The sequence below is a fragment of the Sabethes cyaneus genome, chromosome 2 (assembly GCF_943734655.1).
Source record: "Sabethes cyaneus chromosome 2, idSabCyanKW18_F2, whole genome shotgun sequence".
Lineage (NCBI taxonomy): Eukaryota > Metazoa > Arthropoda > Insecta > Diptera > Culicidae > Sabethes > Sabethes cyaneus.
Window position 1 is genome coordinate 97967674 of NC_071354.1, and position 17809 is coordinate 97985482.

At 42.8% G+C, this 17809-nt stretch overlaps 3 protein-coding genes across 4 annotated transcripts; 2 read left to right on the forward strand and 1 right to left on the reverse strand.

Moving 5' to 3' along the window:
- The first annotated feature begins 10242 nt into the window (after window positions 1-10242).
- On the forward strand, window positions 10243-11377 carry LOC128734361 (succinate dehydrogenase assembly factor 2, mitochondrial-like). Of its 2 annotated transcripts, none has more exons than XM_053828532.1 (3): window positions 10243-10347; window positions 10772-10950; window positions 11010-11375. In XM_053828532.1, exons 1-3 carry the CDS (start codon window positions 10333-10335, stop codon window positions 11281-11283), a joined length of 468 nt encoding a protein of 155 aa, XP_053684507.1. In that variant the 5' UTR covers window positions 10243-10332; the 3' UTR covers window positions 11284-11375. The 2 variants fall into 2 exon arrangements, with proteins under 2 accessions (XP_053684507.1, XP_053684506.1); XM_053828531.1 differs by having other exon boundaries at window positions 10249-10347; window positions 10769-10950; window positions 11010-11377.
- On the reverse strand, window positions 11348-13483 carry LOC128734360 (DNA mismatch repair protein Mlh1). Its single transcript, XM_053828530.1, has 3 exons — window positions 13461-13483; window positions 12155-13402; window positions 11348-12096 (listed from the first exon to the last, which is right to left on the reverse strand). The coding sequence occupies exons 2-3, from the start codon at window positions 13393-13395 to the stop codon at window positions 11370-11372; spliced, it is 1968 nt and encodes a 655-aa protein (XP_053684505.1). The 5' UTR covers window positions 13396-13402; window positions 13461-13483; the 3' UTR covers window positions 11348-11369.
- A 391-nt stretch (window positions 13484-13874) lies between these two features.
- On the forward strand, window positions 13875-14912 carry LOC128737416 (exosome complex component RRP42). Its single transcript, XM_053832045.1, has 2 exons — window positions 13875-13975; window positions 14039-14912. Exons 1-2 carry the CDS (start codon window positions 13919-13921, stop codon window positions 14876-14878), a joined length of 897 nt encoding a protein of 298 aa, XP_053688020.1. The 5' UTR covers window positions 13875-13918; the 3' UTR covers window positions 14879-14912.
- Window positions 14913-17809: the final 2897 nt, after the last annotated feature.

Here is a 17809-nt window from a genome sequence, read left to right on the forward strand (position 1 = left end):
CCGAATCACGTCGTTTTCGTCGACCAGTGGCGTCAACTTGTACAGTGGGCTCGACTTCTCCAAGACTATCCACTATCCACTCGTAGGTCTGTTTCGATTCTTCATCAAGGTTTTCAACTCATCCCCGAACGCTTCGGCCTGAACCGCTCGTAATAGATACCGCTCCGCCTGCTGGAATTCCTCCTGCTTCAACGGTGTACGTACTGCTGACCACCTCACCGACATCAACGACTTCGCCTGGTTCTTCGTCGCCTTCAAGGTTTCGATCGGATCGCCTTTCATCCGCCTTCGACAGTTGGACCCAAAATCTGCATACGCAAGCCACCGTCCTTACTAACACGTTCCATTTGGAGAACCGATGAACGTCGACCAGAGTGTCCTGCACAACCACGTCGTGAAACAGGAACTGCGCCCGGAGCTCTTCTTTCGTGTTGGCCGGCGCAGTCTGCTGCGGCCAGTTCGCCTCGTCTCGGTACAAAAAACTGGGCCCTTTGAACCAGCTACTGTTCGATTCCAACTCTGCATCACGCCTCCACTTCGTAAGTCTGTCTGCCTCGTTTAGTTTCGTCGGTGTCCAACGCCAATCGGACAGATTCGTACGGCTGTGGATTTCTCCAATGCGAAAACCGACGTATGGCTTATACCTCCGCTGATCCGATCTAATCCAAGACAAGACCGTCCGCGAATCGGTCCAGAGGAACGTTTGCTGGATCTTGTAACTGTGGCTCTCTTGAACGGCCGTGAACGGTGATAGTAGGCCCAACGGATCGAACATCGCCATGACGCAGCTGAGAACGTTCCTCTTCGTTGGCCGCACTTCACCTGAGATCTTCAACTGGAATCCTGCATTGGTGATGGTGGAGAAGGAAAACTCATCTTCTTCAGAATCCCAGACGATCCCGAGCACCCGTTCTGTTTCGGCTTGCTTGTCCTGGTGAAAGTGCACCGCGCTGCTGTCGCGTTGCTCTCCCATCTCTCGCAGAAACTCCGACGAATTTGAGACCCAGTTTCGGATGTTGAAACCGCCACGGGAATGGATAGCTTTCACCTCCTGGGCTCTCCTAATTGCCTCCTCAGCCGTGTCTAGACTGTCGAAATAGTCGTCGACGTAATGGTTTTTCACAATCGCTACCGCCGCTTCCGGATACTGCTCCGCGTGCTCCTCTGCGTTTAAGTTCTTGATGAATTGCGCAGAGCAAGGTGAGCAAGTCGATCCGAAAGTCGCCACGTCCATGACGAACACCTGCGGTTTGTCGTTACTTAAAGGACGATACAGGAACCGTTGCGCCTGTTTATCCTCCGCTCTGATCCGGATCTGGTGGTACATTTCCTGTATGTCACCACCAAACCCGACGCTACGCTCACGAAAGCGTTGAATTACTGCCGGGAGAGACGTCAGCATGTCAGGCCCCTTTAACAGTTCTGTATTCAGGGAAACGCCGTTTACTGTTGCAGCTACGTCCCACACAAGGAGCACCTTTCCCGGCTTCTTAGGGTTCGTCACAACGTAGATACACAACGGGTAGATACCATACTGTTGCTGGATCGGTGTCGACGAGTTCAGCCGGCGTAGCAATGTGCGCGTAACCCTTCAATTGATAGTCGGTGATCTGCTTCTCCACATTCTGCCGCAACGCCTCGTTTTTTAACAGCTTCCTCTCCAATGCTTGCATCCTGCGCACAGCCATCGGATAGCTGTCAGGGAACTTCCGCTCGTCATCGCGCCACAGGAGCCCTGTCTCGAAACGACATCCAACACGAACCGTCGTACTTTGAAGAATCTCACGAGCACGTTCATTTTCGGCCGACTCCGGAATTCCGGCCGGTGTAACTCCTGCTTCCTCCATCACGTATTGGCTGCGAATCATATCGTGCAACACCTGGTTGCTCACTGGCTCCACTGCGTGAAAATTCACCACCGCACTCGACAACGAACACTGGTTCTCCTGTCCAGCCTAATTGCGACCGAACACCGATAGGCTCGCCCGGTCTACCAACCCTAGATCTCGAGCGGAGCGAATACGTGCATGTTGTCCAACCCGATCATCATTTTCGGTTCTTCTGCGTCATAATCCTCAACCGGTAGGCCCTGTAAGTGGGGATAGCGTGCCGCGATCTCGCGGAATTGCATCTCCTGTTTAGGCAAAATGAGTTCCGCAACGGTGCGAGCTTCTCGTAGCGGGAACTGCTCGGTTGAGCCTCTAGCGGATACCATCAGATCCACTTTCCGAGAACCGTTCTCGAAGCGCTTCATGTTCCCAGTCCATGTGACGACTAGCGGCTCAGCTGTTCCGTTGATCTTCAACTTGTTGGCGATAGAATCCTCGACCAGGGTCATGGAGGATCCCTCATCCAAAAATACAAGGATATCCAGTCCTCGGTTCCCGACGTGAAGCGTAACCGGTAGCATCCTAAACAACACGGAGCGATTTAGGCGGTTGTGAGCATTACACTGGACCTCCATTATCTGGACAATTTCTTCGGAACGGTGCAAAAGCCGATTATGTCCTCCTTGGCAGTCTGCCACGTTGCAGCGAATCTTAAAGTTGCAGCGGCTCTTTCCATGGTTATTAAGGCACAGTTCACACAACTTGAACCTTTCGACCAGCTTCAGACGTTCTGCGATGTTTAGTTTACGGAAGTCGTCGCAAAACCTGATCTTGTGATCAGTCCTCTTGCACACCCAGCACGGCTTTTCACTTTTCACGTTCGGCGTCGTTTCCCTTTTGCCGGGGAAGGAGTTGTGGACGTGGACAAACTCCTTCTTGTTCGGCTTCGCTCGCGCGGAACGTTCACTGTAATCGTGAAGATCGTGAGTGGAGAATTCACTGACCTCGGAGACGTCGGAAACAATACCGTTCATGAATTCGGTAAAGATTCTTAACGGAGTGCCGACTTGGTTCCGTTTGTAGCGGACCCAATCCAGCTTGTAGTTTGGAGGAAGCTTATCCACAAGCTCTTGGACCAACATGGGGTTGCTCAAATGATCCACGAGCTTCGCAGCTTCTAAGTGGTCGCAGAGCTGCTTGACCGTTATACCGAAGTGTATGAATGTTTCTAAACGGTCAGCTCTTTGTGACTTAGCCTGGCGCACTTTCATCAGCAGCGTTTTTAAAAGCTTCTCAGGCTTCCCGAACAAGTTCCGGAGATCGCGGATTACATCGGGAACCGAGTCAGGGAGGACCAGCCGACTTCTCACGGCTTCTAGAGCATCCCCTTTCAGGCTGTCCTGCAGGCGCTTCAAATTGTCCAGGTTAGAAAATCCGCACGCTTCGGTGGTATACTCATAGCTACTGATGAAAATCGGCCAGAGTTCAGCCTCGCCCCTAAACACCGGTAACTGCTTGGAAATGGACTGTCGAGCGGATATTTGCGCTTGGGAGAGCCCTACCGGTTCCTGCCTCGACACGTTTCGTGTACGATCCAACAGCCCTTCTAATAAGTTCCGTTCATCGCGAGTCAATCGTTCGAACGGATCCTCATTATTTGGAATATTGTGACGATTTGCACTCGGGTTTTTCGGTAAAGTGGGAGGGGGCAAGGGCTCCTTTTTTGTCTTGGCACCAGACACCACAGGTTTCTGTTGAAGCTTCTGGTTATCGAGCCAATCCTCTACCTTCCGATGAAAGTCTTCCTCTTCTTCTTCATCCGGAATTCCACCAACAGCGCCTTCTTCTTCATCTTCATCCTCTTTATGATCTTCTTCCTTTTCACGACCCGTACCGCCGTAGTTTTCAACCAGTACCTTTTTTGCATTTTTGAACTGTTCACGCAGCTTGTTTCGCCTTTTGAGAAACTCTTCCTCTTCCTTCAGGCGCTGGTTCAGCAATTCCTGCTCCTGTTTCAGCTGATCTGCCCGTAACTCCCGCTCTTGGTCCAATTCCATTTGGCGTAGTTCTCTCTCCAGGCTTAATTCCTTCTCCTTCATCGCACGTTCCATTTCGAGCCGTTTCCTACGTAGAATGCGCTCGTTCTCCAAGGCCTTCTCCTTGGCATCCATCTCTTCTTGCATCTTTCGCAAAGATTCTTCGATTGTCAAAACAGCACTACTCACCGAGCCAGTTTCTCCCTTCGAACTTGTCTTCTTTCCATCCGTGGAGGTCTTTTTCGACGTTGCGACAGCAGCACCTTTCTTTTTGAGTACTTGCAGAAAGTTGCTGCACTTCGGACAGCTCCACGGCCACGGGTGATCCTTTACCGTATCATTTATTCCAGCACAACCGTAATGCACCCATCCGTCGCACTGGTCACATTGGACCATTTCGTTTGTGTCCACTTCCGAACACAGAAGGCAGCTGCCGGACTTCGAATTAGCCATCTTTCGAGGTTATGTCCGAGAGGTAAAATCTTTGATTTTGTTCGGACCACTTTGAACAAATGAAACTATTTCCTTGGAATCAGCCTTATTTTCTGGCAGATCAAAGCTAGAATTGTATTATTTCTATTAGATTAACATTACTTACTAGCCCTACTCTAACTTACATTTTAGTTTCTTTTTCCCTCCAGCAGATCGGCCACGTTCTTCTCTAGCAGCTGTCTTCGAACAATAAGAAATTGATTCACCCTAGCGTAAATGTAGGATTAAGAACTTTGTAAATAATTGTACATAATTCTTTTAGCTTTTTACTTACTTTTAGCGGTTTCAATAATTTTCACACTAACTTTAATCTATTTTTCTCCTGCCTTGTTCACGATCTTTAGCTGTAAGTTTTAATATGTGTTTTTATCTAGGTTAACAAATTTTACATCTTGTTTTTAAGTAGAATAATAAGTTTTAATCAAGTCACACTTTACTCACAGTGATCAACTTTTGTATCCTGAATTCACGAATCAAATACACGGTATTTTTTGGTGCAAATTAGGCTTAATTAAATTTTTTTTATAAATCTCACTCCCTATTAGAAATAGCACAACTTTCCTTTTCTCCTGACTACTATTTACTTCTTATTTTTTATTGTTTTCTTTCGTCCCGTCACTCACTCGTCTCTATTTGTTGTTGTTTTACACCGCACGTCAACATACGACCTGAAGTTGACCGTGGTCGTTAAAGGAACATACCCCGGTTGAACGTTCGGCTGTGTACGCGATGCGCTCAGTGCAGTGCTCCCAACAGTGTTAATAAGTTGATGTAACTAAAAGTATCGTAAGTGTGCTGTTTGGGTATCGAAGTGATGATATTTAACTGCACAGTCATCAGGCATCCTAGCGACGTGGTTGGCCCACCATATCCCAACTTCGTCAGTTGTACGATGGATATCTCTCCAAGTAGTGTGTCCAGCTCGAAGATTCTATGTCTGCGCCACTCTCCGCTTGTACATCGCCAAAAATAGTCCTCAACACCTTTCAGCAAGTGCAAGTATGTCTTCCGTAAGTAAGGTGACAGTCTCAAGTGTCAAGTCCGTAGAAGACTAGAAGATTAGCTAAGTCCGTAGAAGCCTAGAAGATTAGCATTTTTACAGCGTCAGCTTCGTGCGGCGGCGTATGCTCTTTGATCGACATAGCCGTCAATAGTCGCTGTCCGTGGGAGCCGATCGTTGTTTTCCCTGGAGCCTCTTTCTACCATACATTTGGTTTTATATTTTATATTTCTAGATAGAATTAACAAAAAGGCGAATGTCGCAAATGTAAACAAAACGGGTGAGAGTTACTTTTTGCTGGACCAGCATAGGAAAATCAACCCTCACTCGGTTTATTTACGCTTGCGACATTCGCCCTTTTGTTAATTCTATCTTCATTTATTTACTACGTTTTCAGTTAATATTGTACAGATTGAATTCTATGTTGACTTCTAAGTTATTCATCAGGCTAAATTTGTGCATCGGATGGATTTGTCCGAAAAAGGTTCTGTGCCTTACAATATTAGTACATGTTGACAACGTTGATGGGATCGTCGGGCTGGGACGAAAAAGTTTGCTAGTTGCAAAAGGTCGGGGCAAGCAATCCGGCTGCACAGCACGTCAAAAGTAAACATTTTTAAGGTATATGCGTCTTTGGTGACCAGCCTTACCAATAGGCATTTTCGACGCATTGATTTGTAACCGAATCCCCTTAGCCTCCATTTTTAATCTGTCGTATTATTTATTCACTATACCAAGGTTTCTAGTAATGATGTTCGAGTCCGCACCCCATAGTAAGCTATATTCCCGATGTTCGAGAGAAATCGATGAGAATATCGTCTTCAGGTGGCTTTTGGATATCTTTGCGAGTAAAAAAGTGCTTCTGATTACCAGGCCTTGGGAAGTTGCAAAGTTGATGCATCGCTGGACGTTAGTGTTCATATTGGTGTGTAGGCTATGGAGCCCGATCACCCGTCTATACATCGCCGTTCATATCCCTGATGACGATCTTGATGTCCCGTGGCGAACTGCTGTCGTACGTTGCCTCCAGCTGCGCATAGAACGCTTCGTTCTTGTCGTCGGGTTTACCTTCGTATGATGAGGTAATTGAAGAAACGACATTATAGTCTCGACATGCATCATATCATTTTCCAGTCCATCTCGCGATTCTGGCCATTACTACAAAATGCGTTCCCAGCTCGTTGGTCGCTCTACTGCTCTGGTAAAATTGGGCCTTGCCACGGATTCTCCACACATTCTCGCCTTTGCGACAGATCTCCCTGCAGTACCACGAAGTCGAACTTTCGGGGTTCTAACTGATCGAGCAGCGCCCTGTCACCACCCACGAAATCTAGCGATCTGCAGTTCCAGATCCCATACTTCTATTCCATCATTATTTCATCCATGCCGAATATGCCGAGTCAAATTTCCTTGATTTTTCGTAGTAAGGTGGGGTTGCTTTTACTACTGTCTTACCTGACCTACTGCGAATATACGTGTTATTGCAACAAAAATATAATCTACCGTTTTATTCGTTTATAACGCATGTGTAGCTAATATCGATAACAAACGATTTTTTGTAAGTTGTGCTTTTGTTATAGCATTCAATTTCTAAAAAGTTGCTCAAATAATAATTTAGTTTTACAATAAAGTTATTGCGTACTACTGGCACTTGAAATGTAACGTTATTTTTAGTTTAGTGATTTTTAGTGAAAACTAACGATATCTGCGATACAAGGGCGATATTTTTCGAAACCTTTCGAACCAACACGTTCCCGCGAACACAACGTATATTCGCAGTGAGTCAGGTAACATAGTAGGCAACTGCTAACGAACCTCGTGATGGGACTACCATCTTAGGTGTAGTGGTGGGACAACATATTTCCTAATCCAGCCGCCCGCTCCGGATCAGACGCTGTCGTAAGCCGCTCCTAACCTGACCTGTAGTATAACCGTCGATTTAGTTGAAGAATCGTCAAGCCACCAAGATCCCTCCCTGACATGAGAACAGCCGGAAGGCTAACAAGGCTATTCCTCGTTGCTTAAGCCTTTGCACTTTTGGTACTTTTTGGTTCTGGGCCTTTTAGCTATAATTTAACCATTACAAAGCAAAGCAAAGCCTAGGTGCTACATTCCGTTATCGAAACTTGACCTTCTGTTTTTATACGACAGACTTCGCAGCCAGCTGTTAGAGTGCAGGACAATTGCAGGGCCAGTTGCTACGATCCTATAAAGCATTGCACGCAGATGTCAGTGCGTTTTTTTTCTCCCAGGTTTGACAGTGTTGTGGGGTTTGTTTTGATTACTTATTCGTAAGACCCAGAAGCAAAAAACTGCAAAAAGGGCAAAAATATATGTTGTACAGAACTGTTATCATTTTTCTGCTTCGGAAAAGTCGGGTATTTCCGGTTTCCGCAAACAAGTGGTACCAATTACAAGTAATAAACCCACTAGCAATAAAATTAGGTTACGAAGGGAATCAAAACAAAACACACAAAAACGTCAAACCAGAGTTGAGGTTAGGCACCGTGCAAAGGTTTATTGACTCTAACAGCCTCTTCCAGTTGAGATTCGAACATACGACGACTGGTTTATCAGACCAGCGAGCGTCATACTTCGAAGTCAACTGGAGGTCAACCCATTATTTAACCATTATTAGCTGTTATTTTCGATATATAGGGTACTTCAAAGTTGTAACCTTCGTTTACATATTTTTTATAAAATTAACTCTGCCAATTTAACATGCTTTTTTCAATCTGCTCATAATTCCCAATCCAAATTTCCTAAGTCCATCTCTGAGCAAGCTGTCGACTGTGTGATTGATAGCGCTCCAAACCTTCGGGTGGAGCGGTCACTCACACGGGTAAGCTTGTTCGGGCATATCTAAAACAACCTGAGTAAGCTGTCTACTGAGTGGGTGATAACCCTCCAAGTCTCTCGCTTTGCGAGGGGCGGACGAGTCACTCACTTAGGAAAGCTCTCTCGGGCTTAGTTCAACAGGTTTGAGTTAGCAGTCAACGAGGTGAGCGATATCCCTCCAAGTCTGTCGTAGTGCGACCGGGACGGACGGATCGCTCACTTCGGATAGCTGTCTCAATTATCTGCCAGAGAAACGGTGATGCGATCGACTGGGTGAGTTATATCCCTCCACGTCTGGCGTCTCTCGTCTGGGACGGAGCGGTAACTCTCTCGGGAAGGCCTTTTCAAATACAACCAGAAGATTCCTCTGTAAGTGGGATAACCCTCCACGTCCCCGATAGACGGAGGGGTCCCCCCCACAGGGTTGCCCACAGATACCATGAGAAACACAACCAAGGTATTCAGAGCCATAGGGTATTATACAGTAAATAATGGTTGCCAGGACAAAAGATTGTTAAAAATTGAAAAACTTTTAAAGATTCAATTTTTAACTGACCGAACTTATAAAAGGGTTCAGGCTCGATAAACATATCATTTGATGTTTGGAAAAGTAAACGATAATAGTGCGCGAGAATCGTTTTGTACGTTACTATTTTAAAAATATATTTATATCGATTTGATTATTGTCGGTGAGATAAAAAGTCAGATTTTGTCGTGTGTTGTGTAAAGTTAAAAGGACTAAACTAGTGTTAAGCTATAAAAACACAGAAAGAGCTAAAAGCGAACAATTTACAAACACGTAACGAAGAAACAAACGTGGATAAAAAGAATTATAAAAGTAATAGTGCCGATATACAAGGAAGAAAAAGGTCCTCGAGGGACCTTTTATTCTTGGACTATTTCACAGGCGCAGAACATCAGCGCTAGCAACTGTACCCAGTGAGCCTGCGTGCCCGTCAGCATTCGGCGCAGAGCGAGTGAATCGGTGTTCTTGGCCGTTGGATCGTTTGGTACAGGCCGAATCGCAATACCATCCGGTGTCTACTGCTGACCGTACCCACCGCAAAAGCCTCCCTGCGGCTAATTCAACATATCTGCAATTCGAACACCCTTGCTTTTGGTAACGTAGCTGTTGATACACTCATTGCGGGACGAGAACAATACCCCGTACCATCAAGTTACGGTGGCCGAGGTCACTTTGACCACATTAACATCTAAATTGCCGTGTGTGGAAAAACCGTCGTCGGTGTTGAGAGGAGAAGGTCGTTCCACCAGCTTTAGATAAGCAAGTAACCTAGATTTAAGCCAAAATTGTCGGGAGAGGGCAAATAAACCTGTAAATTGTATACATAATCTAGAGTTTTACCAACAGCGTCACCGTCCTCTAATTTTATCTTCACCTTGATTGTAAATTTCGTTTGCGAGCTCGAAAGGAGTTTCAGTCCTGGTCGTTTATTTTTCTCCTGAGGTGTGACCCGAATATAAACTCGATCATTGTGTTTCTGGTAGCATTATTCATCGTGATATTATCCTAATTGTTGGTTGATTTCCATCGGTTTCTGTTTGCGATGGAAACACGTGACGCACAACCGTTTCTATCCGTTTTAGCACCATTACCCTTCCCTTCCCTTCCCGCTGAGCAGTTTGAAAGGTTACAAAGTTGTCGCCATCCGTGGCTGTTTAGTCCGTAAAATTTCGATAATTTCACACTCCTGATTCAGACCGGTTCCACAAGGAGTTGATAAGAGACTAAGGACCACTATGGGGTCTATGTTACGCATTATCCAGCCGTTCACCAACCAAGGTAAAAAAACAGCCGCAATTTCAATTAAACGAGCAAATTTTTGTTAATCTACCATCTTCCGCGACCCAGCTGACGTTTGTTTTTATTTTTATTTATCATCCACATCAGGCAGCGCCACGCGCGGTTGTTCCTTCTCTATATCTTTAACAGATTTCCTTTACTGCACCAGTGTATCTACTCTCATTGATGCCGAATAATTTTAATTTCTTTTCCGTTCCATTCTAAATAAAAGTTGAAAAAGTAGTTTGTTTACGTAACTATTTTGATTGTTGCGAATAAAAGATTCCGTAGAACTCTGTGAATAGAACCGGCAGAATTGTTGTTTGTGCAAAGATGTTTCTTTCTTTGGTAAGTAATCTACAAAATCCAGTTTAGTTAAATATCTATAATGTGGAAAGCAATTCTCGTTATTGAAAATGAGGTTGGTGAAACGAAGATGATCACGTATTATTCGCGACGGCGTAATACTGCCGGTGTGACTCAGAACTTTGATTGCCTCTCATAATATCAGTTTTTTGATAAACACATTTTCCTATAACATAATGGCGCTAATATTCAATTATTATCAATATATCAAACGCACCGAGAAAAACAATTTTGAACCACTGATTGGATGATTTTCATATATCCCTACAACATGAAGTTGTAGGCGTATTTTGCGCGATCAGTGGATTACAAAAGTTTTCTGGAAATTGTAATTTCTTAGTTTATTCTCTATAATTTTATTAATCAACAGCAATAATTCTTGTACAATGTGTTTTCATCATAGCAGCATATTTCCAAGGCCGCGTGTACACCGGCTTTTCGTTTAATTAGCACTGGTCGCTTAATGTCCGTGCCTTCTGATGATGGTAGAGGCAAACCACCGATGATTGATTTAGAAGATAAATCAATACCTATTCCCGTCTATAAAGAAAAGCAGAACGAGCCATTGCACCTTCAAAAGTCCAGGTACAATCAATAAAAAACGATATGTATAAACAAACATTAACTTCTTTTCCAAACTGCAGACTTCTGTATCAATCACGCAAACGTGGTATGCTTGAAAACGGATTGCTTCTGAGTACATTTGCAGCTAAACATCTAGATGCCATGAACGCTCAGCAAACGAAGTTGTATGACAGTCTTATTAACACACCTAGCAACGATTGGGACATTTTCTATTGGGCTACTGGAGTCAAACCAACTCCACCGGAGTACGACAACGAAATTATGACGAAACTCAAGGAGCACGTAAAAAATAGTGATCGTGAGCAAAGGTTTCATCAACCAAATTTAAACTAGAATAAATTACAAACAAAATTGTGTTGTAAAAAATGATAATACATTATGTTTAATCTTACTGTTGAAATATATATTTAAAAATGTCATCAACATCTTTCAAAAACGCGGTACAGATCTGGAAGATTAGCTACCTGTAGAAGGGCGCCGTTTTTTGTGAATGCTATGGGAGGTAGAAGATATTGTTTGATAGTTGGATATATTGCATGCTCTACCTCCCATTTGTATTCCTGGTCTTTTTTACTCAGTGCAATCTTTGCGTAAAATTTGGCCGTTTCTCGACAAAAGGTGCGAAAACATTCCTGCTCTTCGTCCCACTCCACTTCCGTTGCTAACCGAAGGATGTACATAGGCAGGTACACCATCGACGGAGTATAATCATTCACTAGGATTGGAATAGCTTCCAGTTTCCCGTCAATACTTATGCAGAGGTTGAAATATTCGCGCAGCATTAACGCTTTATCAGTTAGGATTTCCACGATGCGCTCTACTAATGCAGGTTTTGGACCATCCTCTTCTGTCCAGCCACTCTCCGGATCCTGCAAAGCAAGACTGGCTAGTTCATGTAAAGGTAGTGGTTTAGTGAAGCTCATTTTGCTAAGATTCGCAAAGTTAAACAGTAGCATCTGGTAGCATAATTCTTCCCACAGCACCCTGGTAGAAGTAAGGAACATTTTTGTGTCGTATTGAATCAATGCTCGAGTCCGATCTACGACACCGACAAAAGCCAGCTCGCTGAAAATTTTTCGCAGATCCCGGTCACACTCGTCCTCGACGGCTTTTCGCAGGTTAATTACGCTGGTCAATTTTGTATCCCTGGTGAAGAAAAGGACAACATTATTATCCATTACCGTTGTATTTCAGAAAAGCTAACCTGTGACATTTAACACGCTGTGGCGTCGCAACCTGTTTATTTTCGGTAATGCTTACGTTTCGAGAAACGTTGTTTCCGAAAAATTTGTCCAATTTTTGATCGTTATGACTGGTGCGAACGAATTTGTAATCCAGTCTGGATTTATCGCCCCCACTGCCAGATTCATTCAGTTTTGGCGAATCAGTAGGGTTGGAAGCACCGGGCAGAAGCGCCTGAGTATAAAATGTTCTCGATACATTGCCTCCGAGCAAAATGCTTTCAATTGCTTCTGTAATCTTTTCCATAATTGCGTCTTCATGTAAAAAATGAACTTCATGTTTTGTCGGATGAACGTTGACGTCCACGTTGTTGGGATGTAGCTCGATAGAAAGATATATAAACGGTGACATTCCTTTCGGTATATAAAGAGAGTAGATCTGGTCAATCGCTTTCTTCAGGTTGACCGACTCTACTAATCGATGGTTTATAAATAATATAAATATTGCCTTTTTCAACGTGAAGTTAACATTAGTGACATGGCCCTCAGCCTTTAGTTGTAATATTTCATCATCAATGTTGATCTTTAGTAATGCTTTTCCTACTGACGATCCATAAATTAGATTGATGTTGCTTTCGACGGTAGATTTGGCCTGCGTTCGAACAGATGCATTTTCGCCAAATTTCTTTAGCATAAAAGCTGTCTGTGGATTATGAACGGCATATTTACTGACGACGTCCAAAATTTTTTGAAACTCCTCGTTGGGAGCTTTAAGAGCCTGTTTGCGCATAGGAACATTATAAAATAAATCCTCTACTGTAATTTGCGTACCCTGATTACCAGCACACGGTTTGATTTGTCCCTTCAGCTTTCCATCCTCGTAGGACGCTTTGTAAGCACATTTCTCGTGTCGTGTTTTGGTTGTTATAGTTAGTTGAGCCACATGGCTAATGCTAGCCAATGCTTCACCGCGAAACCCGTAGGTATCGATGGTGGATAAATCTTCAAATTTTTGTAGTTTAGATGTGGTGAAGCGTTCACAAACAATTTCCAGGTCTTCCCGCCGTATACCTGTCCCGTTGTCTTGAATTTGAAGAGATCTCAGACCGCCAGACTTGACAATCACTTGAATGCTAGTTGACTTTGCATCCAAACTGTTTTCTATCATTTCCTTCAAAGCATTTGCCGGCCGTTGAATGATTTCACCAGCTGCTATGCGATTGACGACAGCTTCGTCTAGCTTGCGGATTGTCCCGGGTTCCATTTCCGCTCTAAAATCTAAAAATGCTTTAAAATCGATGGTGAAAATTTGAGTAAATTAATTTTTACCAAAACCGCCGTAAAAGTTTATTCGAAACCTCCTAAAATATCCACTTCCTTTACATTACATGCACCACTATACACTGAAACTAATTTGCATGTTCTATTTACTGTTGAGTATTTTTGATAAATTCTCTCCGCGAAATTTGCAAAATGCAAACTATCGACGCTCGTACGCACATTTCAATTAAATCCAGATATTTAAATAATTGTAGTTGTTATAGATTTAATGCAGAATATCAGATACGAAAAACATAAAAATGTGTTCATATGTTACTGTTGCAAACATTATCCTCCTACCCGGCAACCGGCAATGATTGATGCATTTGAATTTCGAGCAGTTTTGTTCTGTTTTCAGAAAAATCTGGCATCTCTGTCTGACGAGGAGCAAAATATTTGTAAAGCACAAACAAAAGTTTTAAAAACAAGTAGGAAAGTGGTTAAAATCCTGGCGGAAATTCTCGGAAATGGCTAACGTTTTACTTAGTGAGGCAGAGAAAACCTATATTTTGCACGGTATACAGGTAACGGGTAAATAAATTCGTTGAAGACAAGAAAAAAAATTTCTTTTTGATGGATATTCACAGAATGACTACCGAAATGATGGACGAACGAAACGTGATTATCGACCAATGGAACTGGAAACAGACGTCGTGGTTCACGCGATGGGTTCTGCACGACTTCGATTGGCAAATACGGATATACTAGTAGCCGTGAAAGCAGACATTGATGTTCCGACTTCTGATTGTCCGAAAGAGGGCAAAATCGAGTTTTTTGTAGACTGCTCTGCTAATGCTACGCCGGATTTTGAGGGACGTGGTGGGGAAGAACTGGCAACGGAAATAGCTAATACTTTGTCAAAGGCCTATCTTTCGCAGCAAGTGTTCGATCTAAGTTCATTATGCATTTTGGCAAAACATCAGTGCTGGAAATTGTATGTGGATATATTGATTTTGGAATGTGGCGGCAATCTGTTTGACGCGGTATCCTTAGCTGTCAAAGCTGCGCTGTATAATACTAAACTTCCACGAGTATCATCGGCGGAGCTTGACGGTGGCTCGATGGATATTATTCTCTCAGATGATCCTTACGACTGTGAACGACTGGACGTAGCATTTGCTCCTTTGTTAGTTACCGTTTGCAAAATAGGGGATCACTGTGTCGTGGATCCATCGGCAGAAGAAGAGGAATGCAGCGCGATCAGTGTTGTGATCGGCGTATCATTCCGAGATGATAAGGGCTCAATTACATCGATTAGAACCTCTGGCGAGGGATCGTTCCATGCCGATACTTTGAACAGAAGTCTGGACCTTGGCCTAAGTGCAGGGATGTCCCTTAATAAAGCTCTTATACAAGCTCTGAACACCGACGAAGAGCAGAACTCAAAACCTTTAGGTGAGAAGGATATTTTTGGATTTTTGAAATAAAACAAATTTCTACTGCATTTTTTTCTTATGAGTTGCGTTTTGATGGTTATGAAGATGCACCGCAAAAATCTATACTCAATAATTGTGTGTAGTATAGTAATAGCTAAAGTAACTTTTTTAAATACATTGAAAAGGATCGAAAACTAAAAAAAACTGCGCTCTTTTTGTTTACAAAGTTATATTTCAAATGACAAATCTTAAGAACTACAAAACTTTTGTGCTGACACTACAACTGACTAAACAAAAATAAGTCAACACACGATGGAACAGTCCGAAACCGTTATTTTTCGGCAGCGCTATAAACAGCTTTTGGATCAAACGGAATATTTAGGGCAACAATCTTTTTCAATCAACTATTCATCGGATCTATAAATAAGTATGAAAGTTGTCTGTAAAATCAAAATCTCAAATGAAAAATTTGATTTTTAAAATTGAATTTTTCAACGGCGATCTCCTTTCAAACCTTAACACATTTTCTAAACAACACAAAGAACGTAAATTTATATCACTGCTTTAATCTACCGATTTTTGGGTTATAAAACAAATGAAGTTTATAAATAATTTATATTCTGTATTAGGTAATGTTGGCACCTTGATAATAGCATACCAAGGTTCAAATAATGAATTACAGTGAGATTAATTTACAAAATATTATTTGGAAACAAGGGGAGAAAATTCACAAACAGAATCATCAGAAAATAACATTCCGTGCACGTTCTATGTCACTTCCGCGGTAGGCAAACTTCTGTACTGGCGGGATATGCCTTTTCGTAGCATTATTGATGTTTCGTACAGCTTCCTGATAGATTCCATCTCTGGCAGTGCAAACTAAATCGTTTGGTTTCTCAAATATCACACTGTTGGGTGTTCTGAATAGTGAATTAGGTTCAAAATTGGACGGAGAATTGTTTCTAGTGCTGAAGCTCTGCGAAATCGGAGTGCCTCTTGGACGGCTTTCCGTAATAGCGGAAGCCTTCCTCAACGATGGAGCTTGTCTAGTTCTGGAAGGTGGAGTAGATTTTTTAATACAGGACTGTGTTGATGTATCGGTTGAACTGCTTCTGGTTCGTTTCAGTCGTTGGGCACTCTCTGACAATGGCACTGGTTTTTTAGAGCTTGAAATCGTAAGTGAATTCATTTGTGGCAAAAATAGTGTGCCAGGTGGGAGTAATTTTAAAGCGTTTGTCGATTTACGACGTGCACGGAGGTTACGAATAGCAGACATTTCATCGTTTATACATTTGGTGAAGGAATCGTAATATTCTTTAATTTTTAGTAATTTTTGCTTTTTAGTTTCGTATTTCTCCAGCTCATCCAATTTAGCGGCGATGAATAAATCTTGTCTTTCCGCTTGAAATTTAGACACTTTGAACGCTTTCCATAATCCTTCTATACCTGGAGAGAAGTAATCTTTCATCGATTCGGGAAACTTCTCTTTACAAAATTCAGTTATTCGACAAGGTTGTTCACAGGTGCTGCAAATTGTAGAACTCTTCGAACATCGACGGCAAAAGACATGTCTGCAAGATGAGATTAGCAAAGTTCCAACCGAATCTGGCCGACGAAAGCATATGCCGCAGAATTGAAACATGTCACTGTTTTGAAGGTACAGGAAATACAATTAGTATAATAATTAGTTAAAATATGCTACTAGTACACCTTAGAACTGATTTTTATCACCGACTTTTGAAATTTACGAAATTGTAATGCGTATTAGGCTTAGGAAGCATGAGCTATTGGCGATTTTTTCAAAACTTTTGTTTGAAACCAGCCAGGAGCCAGCAGCTATCCTTTTGCCTTGTTTACTCTTTACTTTGCGTTGACAAAAGCACAAAAGCTGAAGTACACGCTTAAAAATATAACCCAGTAGTGTGTCAAACTGACGCAAAAATAAGTGAGATTGGGCATACAGGCACAGCTTTTCCCCAAAATTAAAGTGACTATCCACCTTTTCGCGCGCTTAATGGCGGCTAATGGGTACAGTTTTCGACAATGTTTATTTGCTTTTGGGAACTCCGCTCACGTATGCTTGAAAGTTCTACAACAACAATTGAAGCTGGAAATATCAACTTGACGTGAATAAAGTTGCCAAAGGCATGCTAACGTTCTCCGAAAGTTGTACCCACTAGCTGCCATTACGCACGCGAAAAGGTCGATATACAGAGTGGCGACATGTCATCCCGAATGTATGCAATGTGGTTTTTGCAAGGTTTTTCTTTCTCTTTCCTGCATACGCGTTGGATAGGTCGTCTGCTCGATTGGAATGACACTGACAGATAATTTTCATTCCAATTTTGACATTGTCGCCACTCTGTATATAGTTACTCTACCCAAAATGAAGCAAATATCATGTGTATATAGGTACATGCGTATTTCGTGTTCGCTACTGTTTTACCTGACTCACTGCGAATATACGTGTTATTGAAATAAAACGTAACCATACCGTTTTATTCATTAATAACGCATATGCAACTAATATCGATAACAAACGATGTTTTGTACGTTGTGCTTTTGTTATTCGCTATGTAAGCACAAATCGATCTCTTGTACTCTCATGGAACTGCCATATGGAAAGTTTGTGAAGATTTGGTGCAAAGTTTTGTCTATCCTTTTCACTCTTCAACAAACCTGTGCACAGACTTCACAAATAGAACAAAGTTGGGAAGGTGGCAGCACCATTTCCCGGACATAGCGAATTGCATTTAACTTGTAAAAAGTTGCACAAATAACAATTAGGTTTCACAATAAAATTATTGCGTGCTGCTGGCATTTGAATTATAACGTTTAAGTACGTTGTTTTTAGTGATCAAAATTAACGACATTTTCGATTCAAGGGCGATATTTTTCGAAACCTTTCGAGCCAACACGATCCCGCGAACACAACGCGTATTCACAGTGCGTCAGGTAACCCAGTAGTGTGTGCGCTGAGCT